This window comes from Piliocolobus tephrosceles, chromosome 12 (genome assembly GCF_002776525.5).
Source record: "Piliocolobus tephrosceles isolate RC106 chromosome 12, ASM277652v3, whole genome shotgun sequence".
Taxonomy (NCBI): Eukaryota; Metazoa; Chordata; class Mammalia; order Primates; family Cercopithecidae; genus Piliocolobus; species Piliocolobus tephrosceles.
Window position 1 is genome coordinate 115,181,265 of NC_045445.1, and position 26,583 is coordinate 115,207,847.

The window sequence follows — 26,583 nt, forward strand, 5'->3', positions numbered from 1 at the left end:
ACTTTAGACAGGAGTAGGGGGATTTTTACTCAAAAGTGCTTAAAATTGCTTTTACATAAGTCCAGGTGTGATGGCTCATGCCTGTAATCCCAGCAATTTGGGAGGCTGAGGCAGGCAGATCACAAGGTCAAGAGACGCAGACCAGTCTGGCCAACATAGTGAAACCCCTCTCTACTAAAAATACAAAACTGAGCTGGGCGTGGTAGCACATGCCTGTAGTCCCAGCTACTTGGGAAGCTGAGACAGGAGAATCACTTGAACCCAGGAGGTGGAGGTTGCAGTGAGCCAAGATCGCGCCACTGCACTCCAGCCTGGCAACAGAGTGAGACTCCATCTCAAAAATAATAGTTTTACATTAAAACAAGCATATATGAAGAGAAGGCAAAATCTCTAGGAATTTTTAGCATAAAGTATATGCTTTCAAAGAAATTTTTAACCTACAGGCACTGTGTAATTTATACTGCCAGACTCCAGGGTAAATTCTATCAATTTCATTTCCTGGAAGGATGCTCTGGTAGAACATTCTAAGAAACACTCCGTTAGAGAATATGGTGAATATATGACTAATAGAAATTGGATTTCAATGGTCATACTTTAATATATCATTGACTCTGAGTTTTGAAAATAATATAGCAGGAACTGTTTCCTTATCTCACTGCTTTCTCTCTCTAGGTGCCCCAGCTAGGAGCACATGGGAGCTCCTGCCTACCTGCAATCCCTTATTCCCTCTCCATTTTGGTTAACTCCAGTTTTAAAAGAAGACTTAAAGACCTTGGTCTGTGTATTTAAGTTTGACCAACAAAGCAAGATTCTGTCTGCCCTTTTGACCTTTGCCTAGCCTTTTTTTGTCTGCAAACCCAAACACAGTCCTTGTGTCTTGGATACTATATGATCCTTATGGCCTTTGGGGTTCATGTTTTATTCTGTACTCCAAGACTTCCCTCACCTTTCCCAGTCTCTCCTCCTTTTTTTGAATAAACAGTATTTTATCACGCACATACTTCTTGGTCTGACAGACTTCATCTTTCTACCTGGATTTTTTTTCCCCCCATAAAAACAAGTATCTGTCAGTTAACTATATTTTCTTCAACAGTGGACACATTGCAGTGCGTAAGATTATTTTTTGATAAGTTTAAAAGTCATACTTTGCTCAGATAAATCTGTAAAATTTTGCTCCTGGCCAAAGGAGGAAAAAACATTTTAATGGCATTGTATACCTGCATTCAATACGAAAAAAAAATTATTACACCCAAAATGCCAGATTATTCCAGGTTAGATACGAAGTTCTTGGCAGCACCATTAGAAAGTGTAATTTTATTTTATTACTAGAGAGCTTTCCTTAAAGTTTCATTAAAATGGCACTGTTTTAAGTTTGACGTGTATATTTGTAGTAAAGTTGCTTTTTTAGATTAAATCTTCTGTGGATACATGGTATATTTAGTGGGCAAATAGATATATTGATACAGGCGTGCAAAGTGTAATCATCAGGGTAAATGAAGTATCTATCACCTCAAAAATGTATCCTTTCTTTGTGCCACAAACATTCCACTTGCATTTCTTTCTTTTTTTTTTTTTTTTTTTTGAGACGGAGTCTGGCTCTGTCCCCCAGGCTGGAGTGCAGTGGCCGGATCTCAGCTCACTGCAAGCTCCGCCTCCCGGGTTCACGCCATTCTCCCGCCTCAGCCTCCCGAGTAGCTGGGACTACAGGCGCCTGCCGCCACGCCTGGCTAGTTGTTTGTATTTTTAGTAGAGATGGGGTTTCACCGTGTTAGCCAGGCTGGTCTTGATCTCCTGAGCTCGTGATCCACCCGCCTCGGCCTCCCAAAGTGCTGGGATTACAGGCGTGAGCCACCGTGCCCCGCCCACTTCTATTTCTTAAACATACAGTAAATGGTTGACTGTAAATCACCCTGTTGTATTACCTAATAATAGATCTTACTCATTCTAACTAGATTTTTGTACCCATTAAACAATTCCCACCTCTCCTGCCCCCAACTACCCATCCTAGACTCTGGTAAACATCATTCTACTCTCCATCTCCATGAGTTCAATTGTTTTAATTTTTAGTTACTGCATGTGAGTGAGCACATGCAAAGTTCTTTTTTGTGCCTGGCTTATTTCACTTAATATAATGTATTCCAGTTCCATCCGTGTTGTTGCAAATGACATCTCATTTATTTTATGACTGAGTAGTACCCCACTACGTATATGTACCACATTTTCTTTATCCATTCATTTGTTAATGGATATGTGGGTTGCTTCCAAATCTTGGCTATTGTGAATAGTGCTGCAATAAACGTGGGTGCAGATATCTCTTTGACATACTGATTTCCTTTCTTTGGGGTATATATCCAACAGTAGGATTGCTGGATTATATGGTAGTTCTGGTTTTAGTTTTTTGAGGAACCTCAGTTTTTCAGTGGTTTTACTACTTTACCTCCCCACCAACGATGTACTAAGGTTTCCTTTTCCACACAACCTTACCAGCATTGATGTTGCCTGTCTGTTGGATATAAGCCATTTTAACAGGGTTGAGATGATATCTCTATAGTTTTGATTGACATTTATCTAATCAATGATAGTGATAACCTTTTCATATTCCTCTTTGCCATTTGTGTGTCATCTTTTGAGAAATCTCTATTTAAATATTTTGCTCATCTTTCAATCAGATTATTATATATTTTTTCAATGGAGTTGTCTGAGCCCCTTATAGATTTTGGTTATTCCTTGTCAGGTGGGTAGTTGGCCAGTATTCTCTCTCACTCTGTGTTGTGTCTTCACTTTGTTGATTATATTCCTTGCTGTGCAGAAGCTTTTAAACTTGCTGTCCCATTTGTGCATGTTTGCTTTGATTGTTTGTGCTTGTGGGGTACTGCTCAAGAAATATTTGCCTAGACCAGTGTCTTGGAGATTTTCTCCCAATGATTTCTTGTAGTAGTTTGAGGCCTTCGATTTAAGTCTTTGTTCCACTTAGATTTGATATTTTTGTATATGGCAAGAGATAACGGTATAATTGCATTCTTCTGCATATCCAGTTTTCTCAGCACCATTTATTGAAGGGATTGTCTTTTCTTCAGTGTATGCTCATGGCACCTTTGTTAAAAGTGAGTTTACTTTAGGTCTGTGGAGTTGTTTCTGGGCTCTTTTCTGTTCCATTGGTCTGTGTGTCTGTTTTTATGCCATGAGCATGCATTTTTGGTTGGTGTAGCTCTGTAGTATAATTTGAAGTCAGGTAATGGGATTCCTACTTTTGTAAACAAGGATCATTTGATTCTTTGTTTTCAATCTGGATGCCCTTTCTTTCTTTGATCTAGCTAGGACTTCCAGTAATATGTTAAACAGTGGTGAAAAGTGGGCATCCTTGTTACAGATCTTAGAGAAAAGTCTTGTAGGTTTTCCCCATTCAGTATGAAATTAGCTGTGGGTTTCTCATATGTGGCTTGTACTGTGTTCAGGTACGCTGCTTCTATACCCAGTTTTGAGGGTTTTTATCATGAAGGGATGTTGAACTTTCATCAAATGCTTTTTCAGCATCTATTGAAACTATAATGTTTTTGTCCTTGGTTCTGTTGATACGATCTTTCACATTGATTTTTTGCATATGATGAACCATCCTGGCATCCCTGGGATAAATACCACTTGGTTATAATGAATGACCTTTTTACTGTTTTGTTGAATTTGGTTTGCTAGTATTTTATTGAGGATTTTTGTATCAGTATCTGTCAGAGATAATAGCCTGTAGTTTTGTTTTCTGGATGTCTTTGTCTGGTTTTCGTGTCAGGCTAATACTGGCCTCATAGAATGCGTTTAGAAGTACTTCCTCCTCCTCTTTTTCACCATAGTTTGAATATTACGTGTTTAAATGGTAAAATTCAGCAGTGAAGCCATCAGGTCTCGGGCTTTTCTTCGCTGGGAGACTTTTTACATCTTAGATCTCATTACTTTTTATTGGTCTGTTCAGGTTTTGGATTTCTTGATTCAATCTAATTTTGAGTTTGGTTTGCTTTTCTAGTTCTTAAAGATGTATTGTTTCTCTTTTTTTGATATAGGCGCTTATTGCTACAAACTTTATTAGTACTGATTTATCTGTATCCCGTAAGTTTTGGTATGTTGTATTTCCATTTTAGTTTCAAGAAATTTTATAACTTGTTTATTAATGTCTTAACTGACCTACTGATCATTCAAGAGAATATAGATGAATTCCCTTGTGTTTTGTATAGTTTCCAGAATTCCTCATTACTGATTTCTCAATTCATTCAACTGTGGTCAGATATAAAATGCTTTATATTTCAGTTTTTTGAATTTAAGACTTGTTTTGTGGTCTAACATATGACCCATCCTTGAGAATCCTTCATGTGGTGATGAGAAGAATGTACACTCTGCAGCTGTTGGTTGAATTTTTCTGTAAATATTTATTAGGTACATTTGGTCTGTAGTACAGATTAAGTTCAATGCTTCCTAGTTGACTATTTTTTTTTTACCTGATTATGTCCAAGGCTGAAAGTGGGGTATTGTGGTTTCCAGCTCTCTTTAGGTCTAATAATGTTGCTTTATATATCTAGGTGCTCCAGTGTTGGGTACATATAATTTACAATTATTATCTTATTGCTGAATTGATTCCTTTATTATATGTTGATCTTTGTCTTTTTATAGTTTGTCTTGAAATGTGTTTTGTCTAATAGCTACTGCTGTTGACATGAAGTATCTTTTTATATCCCTTAATTTTAAGTCTGTGGCTTTGTAGGTGAAGCAGATTTCTTGTAGGCAACAGATTGAGTCTTGGTGTGTGTTTTTTGTTGTTGTTGTTGTTTTTAAACCATTCTGTCCCTGTCTTTTGATAGAGAGTTTATTTCATTTACATTGTTTTATTGATAAGAACTTACTCCTCCTACCATTTTGTTATTTTCTGGTTGTTTTGTGGTTTTCCCTTCCATCCTGTCTTCCTTTTAAGTGAAGAAGCGTTTTCTCTGGTGGTATGTTTTTATTTCTTGCTTTTTACATTTTGTGAATCGAAGTATATCTTCTTATTTGAGGCTACCATGAGGTTTACAAACACTATAACCTGTTATTTCAAACAGACAACCTTGGTTGCATAAACAAGAAAGCAAAGAGAAAACTAATTAAAAACTCTAGACTTCATCTCTTTTAATCTTTTTGTTGTTTCTGTTTATATCTGATTATACTGTTTATGTCTTAAAGTTATTATGGTTATTTTTGCTTAGGAACTAAGTCTCCTTTTTTTTTTTTTTTTTTTAAGTCTTCAAGATGTGAGTAGTTCATACACCACAATTACAGTATTATAATAGTTTTGTGTTTGTCTGTACTTAGTTTTGTGCCTTCAGATGGTTTTTCTGGCTAGTTAAGGTCCTCTTCTTTCTAGTTGATAAATTCTCTAGCATTTCTTGTAGAACAGGTCTGGTGTTGATGATATCCTACAGCTTCTGTGTTGGAAGGTCTTTTATCTTTCTTGTTGGAAGGATATTTTCACTGCATGTACTATCCTAGGATAAAGGGTATTTTCCTTCAGCACTTTAAATAAGGCATGGGACTCTCTTGGCCTGTAAGTTTTCTGCTGAGAAGTCTGTTACTAGTTTTGAAGCTTTTTGGAATGTGTCTTTTCTCTTGCTGCTTTTAGGATCCTATCTTTATCCTTTACTTTTGAGAGTTTGATTATTAAATGTCTTGATGTAGTCGTCTTTGAGTGTTCTATAACCTCTTGTATTTGAATATTGATACCTTGTCTTATCTTTGGTAAGTTCTATTATCTCTTTGAATGAACTTTCTACCTTGATCTCTCTCCCTCCTATCTAAGGCCTATAACACTTAGATTTGTACTTTATAAGCTACTTTCTAGACTTTGTGGTTATGCTTGCTTTCTTGATGTTTTTTCTTTGTCTCCTCCTGTACTTTCAATTAGCCTGTCTTCAAGCTCACTAAACCTTGCTTCTGCTGGATTAATTCCGCTGTTCAGACTCTGATGCATTCTTCAATGTCGATTTTTTTCAGTGCCAGAATTTCTGCTTGATTTTCAAAAAATTATTTAAATCTCTTCATTAAATTTATCTGATAGGATTCTGAATTTCTTGTGTTACCTTGGATTTTGTTGAGCTTCCTCAAAACAGCTATTTTGAATTGTGTCTGTGAAGGTCATGTATCTGTCACTCCAGAATTGGTCACTGGTGCCTTTTTTTTAGTTCTCTTGGTGAGATCATGTTTTCCTGGATGGTCTTGATACTTGTGGATGTTTGTCTGTGTATGGGCAAGTCTGTGTATAAAGAGTTGTGTATTTACTACAGTATTAACGATCTGCTCGTTTGAACCCATCCTTCTTGGGAAGGCTTTCCAAATATCGAAAGAGAATTGAGTGTTGAATCTAAGTCTTTTGTCATTAGGGGGCACCCCAAGCCAAGTAATGTTTTAATTCTTGTAGACTAATAGAGGTCCCACCTTGGTGGTTTTGGATAAGATTCAAGAGAATTTTCTAGATTACTCTTGTTCTCTTCCCTTACTCTCCCCCAGCTTCCACACCTCCACAGGAGTCTGTCTCCATGCTGAGCTGCTTGGAGCTGGGGGAAGGGATTACATAAGCACTCCTGTTACCACCACCATTGCTTCTGTGCTGTGTCAAACCTGAAGTCAGCATAGCACTGGGTCTCACCCAAGGCAACCACTGCCTAATGATGTTTAGTCAGTGTCCAAGAACTTTTTAGACAACAGGTGGCAAATCCAGCAAGGCTTGTGTCCTTCCCTTCAGAGCAGTGAGTGCCCTTGAGGCCCAGGGCGGGTCCAGGAATGCCATCTAGGAGCCAAGTCCTGAAGTTGTATCTTTATGAATCTATTTGGTGCTCTATTCTACTGTGGCAGAGCTGGCACCCAAGCCACAATACAAAATTTGTCCCATTCTTCCTGTCCCTTTTCATAAGCAGAGGAATCACTCAAGGTCCAAGAGCTTTTTAGTTAACTAGTAGTAAATGCTGCCAGGCCTGGGTCTCTTCCTCAGGCCCCAGGTGAGTCCAGATATGCCATCCAGGAGCCAAGGCCTGCAATCGGAGACCCCAGGAGCTTGCTGGATGATCTACCTGATTGTGGTTGAGCTAGTACCCAAGCTGCAAGACAAAGTCCACTCTATTGCCTCTCCTTTCCAAAAGCGCAAGGAGTATATCCCCACGGCAACCACACTTGGGAATGTACTGGGCCACACCCAAAGATAGCTTGGCTCTGAGTCTTACCCAAGACTTGGTGAATACTGCCTGGCTACTGCTGCTGCTGTTTATTCCAGACCCAAGGACCCTTTAGTCAGCAGGTGATGAATTCTATCAGGACTGGATTCTTCCCTTGAAGGTAGCAAGTTCCCTTCTGGCCCAGGGTGTATTTAAGAATATCACTCACGAGCCCAGGCCTGGAATGGGGGGCCTTAGGACTCTGCCTGATGCCTCATTCTACTGTGTTTGAGCTTGTGTCCAAGTTACAAGACAATGTCCTCTTTACTGTCCCTATCCTCTCAAGTGGAAGGAAGCAGTCGCAAAGTTGTCAGCTGCACTGCCAGGGGTTAGAGGATGGGGTGGTATCAGCACTGGTGTCTTACTAGGTTGTGTGCCCACCAAGTCCCCTGACTTTGAGTCTGGCGCAGCACCAAGACTTGCCCAGGAATTGCAGTTTTTGTAGCCGAGACTCCCTTTGAAGTTTATTTAGGATCCCACAGTGCTTGAGCTCAGAGTGGTGAGACTAGCTGGAACTCAGGTTCTAACTGCTGAGATGGGTGATAAGCTCCCTGGATAGGGCTGGTCTGAAATGTTTCCTCCACGGGCACTTAATGAACTCTGCCCTGTGTCGCTTCCCACTGTGACAGGGCAGCACTGGGTTCCAGTGCTATGTCCCACAATCCTGCGTCCTCCCTCCTGCAAGCACACAGATGGTCTACATGTGACATGGCCTCTGCCAAGGGATGGGGGAGTGGTGGTGGTGGGAATTTGTAACTGTCTTTCCTACCATCTTCAGTGCCTCTTTCCTTGATAAGATATTAAAATCAAGTACTGTGATTGCTCACTTGATTTTTTAGTTCTTATGTAGGTGCTTGCTTGTGTGGATATCTGTTCAATTTGGTGTTTCTGTAGCAGCGGTAGCGGGAAAGATGATTGCTGGAAGGTTCTGTTGGACCGTCTTGTTCTTCCTCCCTCCTAGTAAAGCTACTTTTTAAAAATTCTAACATGTTAGGGTTTTGTGTGCTTTTTCCCATGGAATTTTAAAATGGATCTATTTGAGTAGAATTTCAAAAGAATAACTCAGTTAATTTTTGTGTAAGTATATATGTGGCTGGATTCACAAAGCTGGGCACACGGGGACTGGTTGACTGCAGGGATCATTGTTGTCTGTGTGAAGTACCCAGGCATTGACAGGTCTTGTCATTGAAATGGCTACCTGGTTGTAGGAATAGTCTATAATCCTATGTCTTTAATCATGGAAGTTTCAGGGATGTCTTTTGCCTGGAAACCAGGGATTTTCTTGACTTGTGTGAAATTCAAAGTTAATGTGTGATCCAAGAAGTACATGAAAAGAGCACAGTCACCCAAAGGCTAATGTTAGACCCATCACCTGACATTTTTTGGAAAGTATTTCTTGATCCCAAGGCTTGAGTGTTCCCACTGTTCATGTTCTTTAGTCCTTTTTAATGCTTCTATGTAATAGTACCTTTTAGGAATATTTTCTCTGCTGGACTCTAAGTTCTATAGGGTCTGGGCCTATGTCTGATGTACTAGCATATGATTCAGTACCTAGCATAGGTTTATTCATGCTCAATATGTTTGTGACTGATTAAATAAGGAATTTCTAGATAACTTAGGTGATGAAAAAGCTGGGAATTCTCTCATGAGGGGATTGTAGGGTTTTAACCAGAAAACGATTTGGTGAAATATGATAAAGACAAATGTTTGAAAGATAAATAGTAGGTTATAAAAGGACAAGGAAGGCAACATAAGATTTGAAAGAACAAGAACCCAGAATTAGACAGATCTGAGACACAATTTTGGCTTTACCCCATTTTAGTTTCATGACAAACAGCCACATACTTAACCTCTAAGTGTCTCATGCAAGATGAGTATGTTACTGCTAATCTCAGAAATGCCACAACGGTTGTGAAATCCACTCACTTAACAGTGTCTCTCGTGAGTATTTACTTCAAAACTGTTAAACATTATTTATTGACTATTATTCCTCAGTATAATTCCTGAGCCAAAGAACTTAGTAAAATCGATGAAAAGCTCTCACAGGCTTGTTTCAAACCTAATTAAATCTGATATTCCTAAAATTTGAGTTATCCAGTATGAGCATAGGTCATTCAGAATCAGCATGCCAAAAGTGTATGCACAGCAAGCATGTTCTGAGTGATGAGGATGTCGAATCCTCTGACTGTATATTCCAAGAACGGTTAAACTTTATGTACCCACCCAGGTAGATTGTGTGGTCTTTGCTGCTTTGCATATTTACTTTTCCCTTACTGTCTGATCATTCCTATTTTTTCTCTCCTTCACAGAATCTATATTCATTTAAGTGAATTAATTAGATCACTTAGGCTATAAATCTCCTATCTTGCTATTCAAAATAAATAAACTTGATCTATGATCAAATTTTTAAATTTTTTTTGTCATTTGAACTTTCCTTTTTTCATCCATCATCTTTGGTAGATAATTATACACACTAGTTACCGTTAAATATAGCTTTAGTTTTCAAAAGGCAGAATCGTGAAAATATCATTGGAAATGTGCTTTGTTACATTGAGTATATGTTTTTTTTATTTCAGTTTGGGAAGCAGCATATAGAGAACCTCTTCAGTGACCTGCAGGATGGGAGACGCCTCCTAGACCTCCTCGAAGGCCTGACAGGGCAAAAACTGGTATGTGACTTATTTTTAAGAAAGTTAACTTTAAACTTAGTAGAATTTCAGACCAGAAACTGAAAACATCGTTATATGAGATCTAGTAAAATTAACTAAGTGCTGATTGAACTAGCAATACCTATTCCTTTAGCAAAGCAACCTCGTAGGATTTTCATTTGGTATAGTCTACCACCTGCAGAAAAATAAGGTAAAAATTTCAGTAATACAATTTATATTAATAGATACTACTCAATTTTACTACTTGGTATCTATCTTACCAAATATCTTAAGGCTTTTATACATAATGACTTGAAAAATTATCTTTGTACTTTTGTGTATTTTGAAGTTATTTTACAATGAACCTGTATTTATAAATGTGGGGATAGCATAATAAAGTTCAGGCATTATAGTGTAATACGTGACAGCATATGTGATGAGAATATCACTTCCTCCTGAACTGTTATCTTGTCTAACGTCAGAGAATTCCTGTGAAGATGCATGATTGATATACACAGTTACAGATCAATTAATTCATGCTGATCAAGATCTTACACGGTGGTGGGGGGGTGGGGGGGAGAAGAACTCAAATTGAAATCCCCTGACTGAAATAATCTTCTTAGATTGCTATTCTAAAAAGTAGAGTTTAAGTCCCCAGTCTACAGTCATAAATAACTGTTCTACCTATCAAATTCTGCTAAATTGTTGCCTTCATCTCTGATCTTTGCCCTTCATTACAACTCCCCAGCACATGCACAGACACACACAGATTTTGTTATATTATACAAACTGAAGCTGTCGTTCAAAGTCAATTAGCAAAAATGCTATCTCCCCTAACCTGCTTCCTCTAACTCTTAAGCTAAGCCACTTTTTTCTCAGTATATACTGTCAGGTATCTCTGGGTTTTTGCCTATATTGTTTTACTTGCCTCTATTGCTTTCTGTACTTCTGTCTACCCAAACAGTCTCCCAGAAACCTTGATTTCTCCTCAGTAAAGCTTTTCCCAAATTACCTTTGCTGATTTTTTTTTCCCTCTCAAATTCCACAGAAAGCCCATTTTTGTCTTGTTTGTTAGTGTATGCCTGACATCCCTCCTCAATTAAATCCTGAAGTCCTATAGAGAAGACACATCCCTTATGCTTTCATTTGTTATTTTCAAGTGTGTGAGATGAATATTAAAACTGATAAATTTTCAAGAAGTCTGAACTTGTACTAATATAAGAACAACTTGATGACATATTGAAATAATAACTTCAGTCAAGGGGAAAAATCAGATTTATTGCCTTACAGCTGAACTGTTTGCTTTGAGCAAATTTGAGGTCATCGTGTAAACTTAGTCTTAATTTCACTAGTTAGAGATACATTTGTATGTAATTCATCTTCTATGTGAACAATTTACATATATATGGATATGTAATATATTTATAGAAATCAGTGTGTCTCTGTGTATATCGTTTCTCCTGAATTCTGGAGTCAGTCCTACTTTCAGTTACCGAATACAGAAGTCCCAGTGTCTTCCAAATGTTCATGAACAATCTTTCAAAGATTATGGCTTACTCAGCCTGTCCTGGCCCTCTGTATGAGTCTGTTGTCTCTTCACTTCCAGGTATATCTGCGTAATCACTTCTCCTGTGCTGCAATCCTCCCTGGTCATTTTCCTGACTGAGTCAACCCGTGTATCACTCAAAGAAATTTTGTCAGAGTTAACACATTTCATACAGACATAATGTTTAAGATAATTTCAGATCCTTTTGTAATTCATAAGCATGATTTGGGTGTTTATACTCAGATTGGAGATACACCTTCCTCTAAACTTAGGATGTTGGCACACTACCCATCGGATATGAAGAAAAAATAATTTTGGCAAAATTTAAAAATCCACATGATTTTCATTTATGCAAATACATACATAGATGCTAATACAAAATGAACCTAATTAGTAATAGCACTAAAGAAAAAAGTATCAAACAAAACATCCATGAGATTGGCCAGTATAAGGTAAGCTAGTGGTAGGGAAAAATCACCAAACATTTACACATGCCAGTATAGATTACATAATTTCAGATACTGTTACTAGCAGAATTCGTACACCATTGTTTGTCCTAATCGCAGATCTGTCAGCTGTGGTCTTGAGGATCTTGCCTAAAGCAGAATCACCTCTCTAACGAATGCTTCCAATCCCATGACTCCAATTCTCTATACCTTGTCTTGAATTCTAAGTTTCTGTAGGGATACATCTTCTTCTCCTGATGGGAGTCATGTGTACTATTGAACAGAAATTTTAGTATTCTACTCAGAAGCATCTGCATTTGGATTATTGGCTCAGAGCATCCCCAGGGTTAAAAGGAAGGTACTTGCCTTACAATCATAAAATAAGAAATACTTCCCAAGGAGAGACTAACAGGGGCAGATTTTAAGTTCCCACTTCAGGATCAGAAACTGCAGCTTTTTAAGAGACTGTCTTTGGTTCTAATACATACGCACATGTGTACATTTAATGTTTGAGAATGATATACAAAGGAAAATGTTGCTAAATCTTATGACTATAATTATGTAACTGATTAAAAGGAAATATATGGCTTTTGTCTATTGGGCAGAGGATGGATCTGAGTACTTATTTTCAAAACTTTAAGTCCTATAATTACCATTTAACTTGTGTGCTATCTGTATATACACAAGAAGATTGGTTATTTGCTGCTTTTCTTTAACACTTTTTTTTTTTTTTTGGATGGAATCTTACTCTGTTGCCCAGGCTGGAGTCAGTGACATGATTTTGGCTCACTGCAACGTCTGCCTCCTGGGTTCAAGCAATTCTCCTGCCTCGGCCACTACAGGCATATGTTCTACCATGCCTGGCTAAGTTTTGTATTTTTAGTAGAGATGGGGTTTCACCATGTCGGCCAGGCTGGTCTCGAACTCCTGACCTCAAGTGACCCACCTGCCTCAGTCTCCCAAAATGCTGGGATTACAGATGTGAACAACCATGTCCGGCTGTTGCCTTTTTTTTTTTTTTTTAATCTAAAGTCTTTCCACGGCCTTATTTTTCTTCCTCTTTTTGGTGGAAAGTGGGAAAAATATCAGAATATAAACCAATATCATTCTAACATTCTTGGGGGAAAATCTAAGAGGTAAAAATGGAGATTCTGGTTCATAAGGTTAGCCTTAATGCTTTGTGAAATCAAAGGAATGAGATATCAATACTGTGTTATAAAGGATATCAGGCAAGTCACCTTGGAGAAGGAACATGGCTTTAGCTTAATTTGGGTTGTTCAGCAGGCAGTGCAAATAATAAGGAGTTGTAGGGTAAGGAACTACTTGAGAAAGACCCAGGAGTATTGTTGGAAAGTATAGGAGTTAAATACAAGAAATAGAAATACGGATTATTTGTTTGGTACATATACAGGGTAGGTAGAGAAGAAGGAAATTTGCAAGACTTGGGCTCTACAGACACAGACAAAAGTTTGGGTCCTGGCTCCATCAATGGTTAGTTATATGGTAATCTATATATTGGATCTTTTAACCTAAGGTTCACTTCTGTACAATGGGGATGAAACTAACTGCCTTGCAAGGCGGAGATTATAGGTAGTGCATTCAAAGTACTTGGCACATACTACAAAATCAATAATATTTATGTTGTACCAAATATGTGTGACAAGCACCAATCTAAGTGCTTTATGCATATTAACACACTGAATCCTCCCAGAAACCATATGTACAATGGTTTGAGCAATATGAGCAATAACTAGTGCCCTGGACAAGGTTTGGATGCTGTGAGACAGCATGCTTCATGTTTGAGTGAGGGCTTTGGCCCCAAATGCAGAGAAGTATCTCAAATTCTCTTGTAAATCAGAGCAGTTCTTATTGAGAGCACATGTTGTAATTTGTGTATGCCTCTTGCTAATATTTTTATTAAGTCCATTTTTAACAGATGAGAAAACTGGTGTACGGGGAGATTAAATTTTTTACATAGGTCACGCAGCACAAAAATGGCAGAGCTGAAAATTGAACCCAGACAGTCAGCTTTGTAGCTCTTGCCCTTAACTGTTAACTATAATCACCCAAATGTTTAGATGAGAACTTTGCAAGTGGTTTGCATTGGCAGTGGGCTTACTTCAGGAACGTCATTGTTGACGATAGGCAGGAAGGATGGAACAAATGGTGAGTGAGAAGAGAAGGGAATGAGGTTATATTTTTCTGGGCAATAGCTAATTAAGGGCTTGGTAGTAAGGTGAAAGAAATGAAAATAAAAAGTAAGTACAACAGGTATCAAAATGGTAGAATTTCTAAAACTCTACTACTTAACGAGTTAATTTGTATATTGCAATGAACTATGCAGATGTTGGTTTAAAAATTACAGGATAAGATACAACTCTTGGGCTTGAGAATAAAATTAGGGAACCAAAGATGATTGAGGTTTAGAGCTTCAATGACAAGGACAGTTAAGGTAATCTTTGCAGAAAGGTTTATTTAGCCCTATTTGGCATTATATAATTTTGCTAGACTCAAATCTTCTTTAAATTTTCCTAAAAACTTTGGGAATTAACTTGTATTTCTATCTTACTAGAAGATGTTTTTATGCATGCTGATGTTTCTCTCATTGGTGGTCATGCAGTAATCCCCAACTGAGCTGCAGAATGAAGGAACAATCATACCAAAATAGCCTTTGTAAAGAAAGTGTTGTCATTCTTAGAGTGGTTGGTTTATGCTAAAAATCTATCACGCCAAGGGCGATTAGCCCAAAGTATTTAGATTCATTATATTAATGCCTCACAGGCTGTGTTCATTTACAATATTCAAACTTACTAGTGAAATTCATAAATGGTTTCATTTCTAGTAGATTGTCGGTCTCTCTGCTGGTGAGTGAATACTGTTTTGTCTTGTTCGCAGCCAAAAGAAAAAGGATCCACAAGAGTTCATGCCCTGAACAATGTCAACAAGGCACTGCGGGTTTTGCAGAACAATAATGTAAGTACTGCCCTGGACAAGGTCTGGATGCTGTGAGACAGCATGTCTCATGTTTGAGTGAGGGCTTTGGCCCCACATGCAGAGGAAGTATCTCGAATTCTCTTGTAAATCAGACCGGTTCTTATTTGAGAGCACATGTTGTAATTCGTGTATGTCTGATTGTGGCTAATATAATTGAGGAAGCAAATGCATGCTGCCACAGAGGGAAGGGAAAGGCATAGACCAGGCCTGATAGGCTGCTCCCTGTTTTCAGATTTTACTTCATGCAGCTGTGTTTGGACAAAGTCCTGCAGTGAACTCGGTTTCTTTTTTTTTTTTTTGGTATGGAGTCTCCCCAGGCTGGAGTGCAGTGGCGCGATCTCGGCTCACTGCAATCTCCGCCTTCTGGGTTTAAGCTATTCTCCTGTCTCGGCCTCCTGAATAGCTGGGATTACAGGCACATGCCACCATGGCCAGCTAATTTTTTGTATTTTTAGTAGAGACAGTTTCACCATGTTGGCCAAGGCTGGTCTCGAACTCCTGACCTCAGGTGATCCACCTGCCTCAGCCTCCCAAAGTGTTGGGATTACAGGCGTGAGCCACCATGCCCAGTGAACTCAGTTTCTTATAGCAGTGCTCGGTGCAACACATGGATTTTACTATATCAAATATTGATACACTAAGTGTGGTCAAACTTGATAATGACATTTGTTTAAATCAAGCCAACACTTACTAAATGTTGTCTCCAAGCATATAAATTATACAGAAACATCACTATTTTTTACTTGGGCTAAGAATGACAGATTTGTGTTCTATTTTTGATTTAGATTTAACTGGATTAAAATATGTGTGTTGTATTAGAAGAAGTAATCACAGTTAAACCAAGTAGACAGGTCAGAGTTCTAATCTCCTCTGAACCACTTGGTGGTTCTTCGCCTGTGTCATGGCATTGGAGGCAGTCCCCGTTTCTTATTAACATCCTAAAATCTGTCTAATCGACCAATACATTCACCAGGCACTTAGTAGATCCCTGATTACATTACCCTTCTCTTTCAAAGATAAACTCAAGTACATTGAGTACGTTGACCACTTACTCTTAAAATAACCATAAGCAGGTATAGAATAATGACAGTATACTCCCTCAAATATTGCTCAACTTATCTGGCAGGGAGATGACATTACACAAGATATGGAAACCAACTGCAGCAATTAATTGGCGGATTTTTATGAATTCAGGGTCATTGTCACCTTTAACCTATGAAAGTTATTTTACAGAGATGTTTGTCTTTATGAAGAAATTAGCTGTAGATTTTTCACTTTGCAGCCAGAATAATCTATGAACTGATTTTCTTGTTATTAGTCTGATAGACCCTTGGGAAATATCGGTGTCATCTGTTATGAAAATTGTTAAAAATATTAAAGTTACACAAAATGTCCTTGAAATATCAAAATATCGTATTCCATTTCAAAATGTAACACCGAAGAAAAGAGTAGAACATAGAATTATTAGATTTAATTTATTTCATGTAGTTGGACTGTCCCCACCAAGAAAATGTCATTTAAAGAAACAAGCTTTTGGGTCGCGTATAAAAGTCAACCCTGGATAAAGAAAATGCGGTACAGGCTGGGAGTGGTGGCTCACGCCTTTAATCCCAGCACTGTGGGAGGCCGAGGCCGCCGGCGGATCACCAGAGGTCCAGGAGTTCAAGACCAGCCTGGCCGCCATGGTGAAACCCTGTCTCTACTAAATATACAAAAATTAGTTGAGTATGCTGGTGCATGTCTGTAATCCCAGCTACTTGGGAGGCTGACGTAGGAGAATTGCTTGAACCCGGAGGCTGCAGTGAGTGGAGATCATGCCACTGCACTCTAGCCTGGGAGGCAGAGCAAGACTCCGTCTCCAAAAAAAAAAAAATAAAATAAAATAAAAAAAAAGAAAAAAAGGCGGTACATATACAGCATGGAATATAATACGATGCAGCCACAGAAAAGAATTAGATCATGTCCTTTGCAGCAACATGGATGAAGCTGGAGGTCATTATCCTAAGTAAATGAACACAAACAGAAAACCAAATATCACATATTCTCAATAAGTGGGAGCTAAACACTGAATACATGTGAACACAAAGAACAAGGAGCCAGCAGCAGCTAGTGCTGGGGGACTTTGAGACTCTTACGTGATAAATCATGAAAGGGTATATTGGGGGTGTTACTTGCAAGTATGTTTTGGGAGGTTTTTGGGACACACATGTTCTGATTGTACATGCTAGTACACATACCATATTCCATTGGCATCTAAAATCACCCGGGTGTGTGTGTGTGTGTTTAAACACTATTACAATGAGCAAAAGAATACAGCAAGTTTTTGGAGGAGTGTGTGCATGCTTGTCAGTGGGGAAAATCCCTAGCTTGGTTATCTCTGGCGAGGGCCAGATAAGTCCCTTTTGGGGCTAGAGAAGCCCAGCCACAAAATGAGACATAATCAGCGTGGCCAGTATAGTCATTGTCTGTTTTGCTGACTGTCAGCAGTGAAACAGCATCTCCAGGACTTAGGGGACTCCCTTGCCTGCTGATTGCTGGCTATCTGCCTACTCCAAGGGAACCAGAAAAATCCTGGCAATAAAACAGATAACCATAGAAGGAAATTTATATGACTTTGGGATAGGCAAATAGTTATGATACCTGAATCCAAAGCATGTTTCAAAAAGAGAAACGTGAACTTGGACTTCATCAAAATTGAGTTATTGCTATATTCTGGATATGAACCCTTTGTTTTGAGTTGCAAATGTATTTTCCTTCTCTGTGGATTACCTTTTTACTCACTTCAGTGGTAAATTTTTTTTTTAATTTTTTTAATTTATTTTTTATTTTTTATTTTTTTTATTATACTTTAAGTTCTAGGCTACATGTGCATAACGTGCAGGTTTGTTACATATGTATACATGTGCCATGTTGGTGTGCTGCACCCATCAACTCGTCATCACCCATCAATTCATCATTTATATCAGGTATAACTCCCCAGTGCAATCCCTCCCCCCTCCCCCCTCCCCATGATAGGCCCCACTGTGTGATGTTCCCCTTCCCGAGTCCAAGTGAGCTCATTGTTCAGTTCCCACCTATGAGTGAGAACATGCGGTGTTTGGTTTTCTCTTCTTGTGATAGTTTGCTAATTTCAGTGGTAAATTTTAATAACAAGTTCTTCACTTGGGTATAGGTTATTCTTTAAAACTTGTACTTCATATTTTTGTGTCCTGTTGAGGAAATACTGGCCTACACAAAACTATCACGATACTACATGAGGTTATTATCTATAGAATCATTATTTTACCATTTGATTTTGGATCTTTTACCTGAAATTGATTATTGCATATGGTATGAGGAATGGGTTAAGACTGTATTTTATTTGGAATCTAATTGACACAGCACTATTTATTAAAAATAATGCTGCTTCCTCATTGCTTCACAGTAGTAAGTATGTCATAAAAGTTTGTCAATACATACGTGGGTCTATTTCTCTCTACACACACAAATACCATGTCATGTGGAGTAATGTAGTTTTATAATACAGCCTAGTGTCTGGTGAACTAGGTTTTCCCACTTTGTTCAAGATTGTGTTGGTTATTGGCCCTTTCTATTTTTGAATTTGTTCTGTAATCTTTTCAATTTCCATGTGCATTCAAAGTTAGGATTAACTTTGAGTTAAATCTATAGAGAATAATTGACACATTCACAATATGGAGTATCCCAGTCTTCTATTTTTCTTATTTTTTTTAATTTTAGGTTTTATAGAATGAGCAACTAAAATTGAACAGGAACACGAAAGGTGTTCACAAATTCAAGAATCATATTTAAGAAATGTTTAACCTCAGCAGTAACTGGGGAAATTTAAATAAAACTGCAATGAGATACTGATACAAAATTACCAAAATGACTGAAATAGACTACTAATGCCACATGTTAATGACATGGATCAATTGGAAGTCTCACAACTAACTTGTGGAAATACATAATTCAGACAACTAAAGGGTTGGGCATAATCTACTAAATGTGAAAATGCACATTTCTTACCACCTTAGCAGTTCTATTGTAGACATATAAGTTACAGAAATGCATTTCCCAGTTTGCCAAAAACAGGTATCTATGAGACTGTTCATAGCAGTTTTATTTGTGATAGCCCAAACTGGAAGTGACTGATATATTCTCATGATGGGATATTACAAAGAAATGAAAATGACCAAACGATAGCTACACACAGTACATAAGATGTAGTTGTTGAAAGATATTTGAGTGAAATAAATGAGACAAAGTATACCTACTATTTCTTTCAATTAAATTTCAAAAACGGGCAAAATGTTTCCATGTGTTTAAAATGGAAGAGAGTGATTAACTTTTGAAAAGGAGCAAGTCAGTAAAATGCGTAAGAGAATCTTCTGAGGTGTTCACTGTTCCGTGTTTTGACCTGAGAGCTGTTACACATGTGTTTAAGAAAATTCATCAAGTTGTACACTTACATATAATTTTCTATATGCATATTACACTTCAATTTCAAAGAGGAACTTAGAGGAAAGTAAACCTGACCTTACAACCTCCAAAACTCCAAACAAGGGCCGTATATATCAATCTGATCATAGACCCCATGTTTTCTAATGAAATTACTAAAGGAATATAAGTGAATATAAAATTAGAGTATGATTAATGTCATGAATCTCCTCTGGGAAGGCCACATTTCTTATAGAAAATAGAGAACCTCCTAATGTTTTAGAAGGGAAAAAGCCCCAAAATAATGGCTTAAATTTGAGGAGGAGAGGAGTTCAAAAGCAGATGTTAATAATGCTTTCATCTGAGCTAGGGCTTTAATGGGGAACTGCATAAGATGCTGGCCTCTGCGTTAGAGGACAAAACCTCAAGACGTTCTCATGCAGAAACCAAACTTGGAACAAAGGAATCTTTACCTTAGCCTGTGGCTGAACGTTAACAACACATGGATGTTCAAAAGCAAATGCAGGTCAGGTGCGGTGGCTCATGCCTGTAATCACAGCACTTTCGGAGGCCGAGATGTGTGGATCATGAGGTCAAGAAATTGAGACCATCCTGGCCAACATGGTGAAACCCCGTCTCTACTAAAAACATAAAAATTAGCTGGGCATGGTGGCAGGCAACTGTAGTCCCAGCTACTGGGAGGCTGAGACAGAATCACTTGAACCCGGGAGGCAGAGTTTGCAGTGAGCCGAGATCCTGCCACTGTACTCCAGTCTGGCCACAGAGAGACTCCATCTCAAAAAAAAAAAAGTACAACTTTAGTCTTATTAGGAAGAATAAATCAAAATGCTCAAGCAGGATTTTTTTCTAAAGATGAGCTTGGGTGTGTTCTATATCAGTGAACCTGTGCAGGATATAAATAATCACATTAGTAGACACAAACATTTCAAATTCACAGGTATGAGATGATTGATTGGTATCACAGCAAAGGCAATCCTTTCTGTCACAGATAATAGCCACATGGTAGGCAACATGGAGCATGTATACTTAGTGACGGTTAAGTGAATAAAAAGACTAAGGTCTGAGGAGACCTTTTGGTTCAGTTCCTATATGAGCAGAGACCTGGAGAAAAGTGAGCTGTGGAATTATAGGAAGAAGGGTTAGGCAGAGGAATAAAGACCTTGAGGTGAAAAAGCATTTGGAATGAGGACTCAGCAGGTGGAGTAGACTGAGTGTAGAGATGAAGGGAAACAGCGGAGAAGGATAGCAGAGAGGTAGTGAGGTGGGGATGGGAAGAAGAAAGCATGGTGAGCCATTGCTGGCATTTGGACTCAGGTCTAAATGAGATGACAATGACTAAAAATCAAAGTTGCTTGAAATTGGTCATAAATCAGGTTATTTTAAAAATCAGTAATAGTTCCAAGTCTTTGCTATTGTGAATAGTGCAGTAGTGAACAGATGTGTACATGTGTCTTTATAGTAGAATGATTTATAATCCTTTGGGTATATATCCAGTAGCAGGATTGCTGGGTTAAATGGTATTTCTAGTTCTAGATCCTCGAGGAATCGCCACACTGTCTTCCACAATGGTTGAACTCGTTTACACTCCCCCCAACAGTATAAAAGCATTCCTATTTCTCCATATTCTCTCCAGCATCTTCTGCTGACTTTCTAATGATTGTCATTCTAACTGGTGTGAAATGGTATCTCATTGTGGTTTTCATTTGCATTTTTCTAATGACCAGTGATGAGCATTTTTTTCTTATGTATGTTGGCCAAATGTCCATCAATGATAGACTAGATTAAGAAAATGTGGCACATATATACCATGGAATACTATGCAGCCATGAAAAAATGAGTTCATGTCCCTTGCAGGGACATGGATGAAGCTGGAAACCATCATTCTCAGCAAAGTAACAAAAGAACAAAAAGCCAAATACCGCATGTTCTGACTCATAAGTGGGAGCTGAACAATGAGAACACATGCGCACAGGGAGGGGCACATCATATACTAGTGCTTGTTCGGGGGTTGGGGGCTAGAGAAGGGATAGAATTAGGAGGAATACCTGATGTAGGTGATGGGTTGATGGGTGCAGCAAACCACTATCGCACGTGTATAACTATGTAACAAACCTGCACATTATGTACGTGTACCCCAGGAACTTAAAGTATGATAAAACAAAAAAAAAGAACAATCAGATAAAATGAAAAATCAGTGATAGAATACTAACTTAGAGTGTCATTTTATTCAAGACAGTTATAGTCGATAACGAAAACACATCGCATAGTAGAACTGTTGCTAAATCCACGGAGAAAAATTGATAGAAATATATTTTTAGAGCCATTAATTCACCACTGTTAAGTTTACAACATATTTAACAGCAAAAGATTTGAGTACACAAATAATTGTAGATTTAATAGTGATTTTCTGTATCTCCACACTCCAAAATCATAGTAGATATTTCTATAAAATGTGAGCATTATCAATAAATCCCCCTATAAAGTTGGATGTGCAAGAAGAGCAATAGTTTAAAAACTTCAGTTACATTAACTAAATTCAAATCTGAACTCTCAACCAGGCATTCAGAAAATTATTATTGGGAATGCTCTCCCCGAAGCCTATGGAATGGCCAGAGCTCAGTAGATCTATGTGGTGTCTTTCACAGGCAGGGCAAAAGCATTTTCATCTTTAGTTCATTGAGGTATCCACTGATATATTCACGATACAATTTTAAGGTATTTTGTGAAGTCAAGTGTATTAACTGTCCTGATACTAAACACGTGGCATACACAAAAAGTTGAAGAGTGTAATGAGGGTAATATTTATAGAAATGTGGGCAGGATTAAAGGAAGTAAACGCTGGTGAAGAATGCAGGGATTAGCATGAGTTAATAACCTTTACTCTATCTAAACCTAAGCAGTCAAGGGGAGAGGGCTATTAATTTGATACAAATCCTTCACTTTGGGAGAGGGCCATTGGATACAACTGTGAACTGAGCCCCTAGGTATCTAAAGAATGCAGTTATTTTCAAATCATTGCCTGGTGAAGTTGAGAGAAGGTGATACCTTAGCCTCTCCATAGAATCCTCCAATGTCCTGCCAGTGCTGCTCCTTAGTTTAGTCTAACCAGAAGTCCGAGGTTAAGAGATTCCAGATGATGCAGTCATCGCATACAAAGAAGAGGTGAAGTTTGGTGGGTTAGTGAAGCAGGAGTGAAAAGCGGTATAATCGGCATTTCAGGTGTCTTGTTTTGTTTCTGGGCAAAATGAGGACTTGAGAATCTGCATGCTGAGAACTGTAATGTTGGCTAGGACCCATTCTTTGTTGGATGTACTGGGAAGCCAATCGCCTTTGAGGCCATATCACTTCTAATTTGATGACAGGGAGTAGAAGTGGTTTCTGGCTAATTTGAGGACTAAGGACTCCTTATTCTTCTGGAGAAAACCAGAGCCAGAAAAGACACGCTAAGAGTCACTTCTGATATCTGCACTTTGTCGTGAACTTACTAAAGGCGTAGGAAAATAATAAAATTTCCTGCCACGTACACAAATTATAAATGGATAATATATTTGATTGCAGTGAAAATGTCCTTACACACAAACTTTCAAAATTCATATTTAATAACACTAGAAACTAATAATATATTTATAAATTCAATTTGGTTAAGGCGTGTTAAATAAGAAACCAAGAGTATAAAACTACATTTGTGAAGGAAAAAGTATTCCGTATGAAAACCCATGAGAAATGGCTTAGGCTCTACGGAGACGTTGAATTTTTGTCTTTGATTTTATCTTCATTAAAAAAAAAAAAAAGATCAAGCTTTCAACTAAAAATGTTACAAAAATGCTCTAAGGAAAGTAGGAACTAAAGATAAACAGAAGAAACACTAGATAAAATATAAAGCTAGTTCCTTATAATATGAAATAGATGAATATCTTATGAAAGTGATCCGAACAGGGAGGGAGAAAAACAAATGTATGCAGTTTAAAAATGGAAATATTAAATATAAGAGATACAGAAACCAAAAACGGGTTCTACGCAGAAGTACTATATACATTTATTATAAAAAATGACGTTGAGGCCAGGCGTGGTGGCTCAAGCCTGCAATCCCAGCACTTTGGGAGGCTGAGGCGGGCAGATCACCGCCATCAGGAGTTTGAGACCATCCTGGCCAACATGGCAAAACCCCGTCTCTACTAAAAATAAAAAAATTAGCCAAGTGTGGTAGTCGGTGCCTGTAATTCAGCTACTGGGGAGGCTGAAGCATGAGAATCTCTTGAACCTGGGAGGCGGAGGTTGCAGTGAGCGGTGATCATACCACTGCACTCTAGTCTGGCAGAACAAGATTCCGTCTCCAAAAGAAAAAAAAAAAAATTGAACACCAGTGATAAGTTTGTCCACACACCGTGAAATTGATAATTGCTAATAGAAAATCATATGAACAGCCTTCCTATTTCTTATAAACCTATCAAAAAAAAGTCCTGGCTTTAAAAATCACTCAAAAAACTAGCCTTCTCATTTTTAAAGGAATATTAGAAGTGCCTTTTCAAAATGATACTTTTTGGTAATTTCAGGATCATGAGGTCAAGGTCATTTTTCTTTTTTTTCCTTAGGGTCTCCTCCATTTTAGCTTATCCCTCTGCCATAAATCACTAGTTCTAGCATATTCTGTGGTTCTAAACTAGCTCCTCAATTTAACCCTGTTCCCCAGTTTCCTTTCCTTTCCCTGTCCTGGTGTTTAATTTGTTATCCTCACTTGAATGCCACTCAGCTTACATCTGTAGAGCTCAGACACAACGTTTGTGTTCCGATTTGCATTCTTTGTGGTGGCTGTTTTAGCATGAAGTTATCCCTGCTATCAATAATGTATTTTGGAAAGTCACTTATTGAGAAGAAAGTACTTCTAAGTGCAGTGATACCTTTATTGTGATATTTGCTGAGAGCAAAGCTCATTTGTAATAGTGGATTGTGACTTTAAAAAGCAAACAAAATACAAAATCCTGAGAAACGGGAGAATATGCTACTAAGTGGTTATTCTTGTCTCCACATCAGCTCTAGATAAAAATGTATCCACAGCTTCTTTTTATTTACAAGGTTTCGAAGGTAGAGCATATCCCAGCTAAGATGAAACATCTCTTATACAGCCTTTCTATTATTTCTTTGCCCTGTCCCACTTTTGTTTGTGAGTAGTGCCATTCATTGTGCATTTTAAATTCAATTCTACACTTCCTGAACTCTCTTCTCTCAAAGATATTTAATGGGTAATTTAAACTGGTTTGTCAGTATATTTTCCTTGGATATAACTAAGTTATAATCAATGAGTATTCTCTATTAATCATTTTGTGTCTAGTTTAATGATTAATTTTTGGTCTGGTAAAGGAACTTAGAAATTGCAAATTTGATAGAGATTTAACTGTGGTGCTTTAAACTACACCCCCCCCAGATGTATTATGATCTGTCTTCCTTTCTCTAAGCTTGTGTCCTTGTCTTCCCTCTTAAGATTTCCATGCTTACATTTTATGAATTCTAATGCCTTTTATAGAGATTGATACAAAAGGTACAGTGTTGAAATAGACCCTAGGAACATTACCAAGACTTTGCTGACTTAATATAATTTAATATTAACTGACAATGGTTGTAGATCTAATAATTATGTTCATTGTACCAGCTCATCAATTGTCTATCACAAGGTGGCAAGTTTTTACCAAGTAACTTCAAATCTACAATGTGAGATGCTACAAAGCAAATAGAGTCATTGCTATACATTAAATCACAAATCCAAGGTGAGTATTTAAAAAGTCTAGGGCGGAAATTCAGATGACAGCTATGTTCAAATATTCACTTAATCCCATCATTGGAAATTGTCACTGAATTAGACTGAATGGTTGTCAAATGTCACTGATCTGAAAAATGATATACTGTTCACATGCTGGCATATAATGTTAGATAAAGAAGATTCTAAAATGTTCTCAAAACTAGAATTTTATATGTCCTTTAAATATTCAGAAAATTATATAGCCATATAATACATATTTTGGAGCATGTCAGAATATATTTGACTATAAACTACTTCCATTTATTACTCATAAAATCTAGTATTAAAATACAAATTGCAAATTTAATTTGTTAGACAAGCATTTCTTACACGAAATTGTCAATCCACACAATAGGCCTGTAAAATATCTGCACTTTATATGAATTAATTCTCAAGTGTGCAGAAGAGGTAGATCTTTTAACTCTGTAACTTACCGACTATTGGGTCTTTGGCAAATGATTCCATGACTTTGATCCACTTTATCATCTGCGAAATGCATTAATAGTAAATGTTTACTTCTTTCAAAATACTTGTTATGGAAGATACAAATACACAAACATAATCTCGTATTCATTAAACTCACGTTCAGATGCAAGGTAATATAACTACTCAAATTGCAGCATGTTCTCATTTAAAATAATTTTCTGGGTGAGTTGTTTATTCTTCCCATCCCCTTTAGTATACCCCTTGCTTTAAGGGAAAATAGTATTGATTTCTTATATATTCAACTTAAAATTGAGACAGTCAGTTACCTATTATGTTCACATACGGAGGTCTGCTGGGATAATATTTATGACCATAAATAGTATTGTTTAAAAATATTTTTTGTAATGTCACTCAAGTATCTTTTAAGATTTTTATTGTAGCTATTGCTTTTTTTCCCTTGAAATTAGTATACATGACTTGAGCTTATAAAGATGGGGCTATATGGGTTGATTTTGTCATTAAAGTGACATTCTATATTGCCAGATAAAAGATACATAATATTTATAACAATTCAAATTAAATAATATATGGAAAGTATATGTATCTTTCATTCTAAATTGTGAAAGTACTGAGGACAGTGTCCATTTTCTCAAGCAATGCCCTCTAGTATATATTCTATATAAGAAAATTTTGTTGAGTTTAGTTAAAAGAGCTACTTTCCCAAAAAGTTTAGTTTGCATTTTATTAATACGTTCAACCAGATTACCTGCATCAAAACTTCTGTTTTTATATATTTGTTTTAATGTCTTTCATGCCATTAAATGTTCATATTTTCTTAGGATTATAAGATATTTGTATTAACTGCGTCAATTCTTTATTGTCAAAGAGGCAGTAGATAAGTACATGAAAACATGACTCCATTAAAAATAATTCTCCTGCAATGTATCAGAGTGATCATAAACACATCCAAAATATAAAGAAAATTTAACATTTCACTTGTCCATAAGCAATTTGTTGAAACAGTCTATTTTTAAATTTATCTCTGTTCTTA

At 37.4% G+C, this 26,583-nt stretch overlaps 1 protein-coding gene and 1 non-coding gene across 2 annotated transcripts in view; both read left to right on the forward strand.

The window, feature by feature from the left end:
• The window catches only part of DMD (dystrophin), a 2,292,995-nt gene that overhangs the window by 495,785 nt on the left and 1,770,627 nt on the right, over positions 1 to 26,583 (forward strand). Inside the window, 2 exon segments of the mRNA XM_026451980.1 lie at positions 9,797 to 9,889; positions 14,756 to 14,833. Coding sequence (XP_026307765.1) covers positions 9,797 to 9,889; positions 14,756 to 14,833 — 171 coding nt within the window.
• Positions 11,614 to 11,712, forward strand: LOC111536604. Its single transcript, XR_002729784.1, has one exon. It is a non-coding gene; the product is annotated as a small nucleolar RNA U13 (small nucleolar RNA).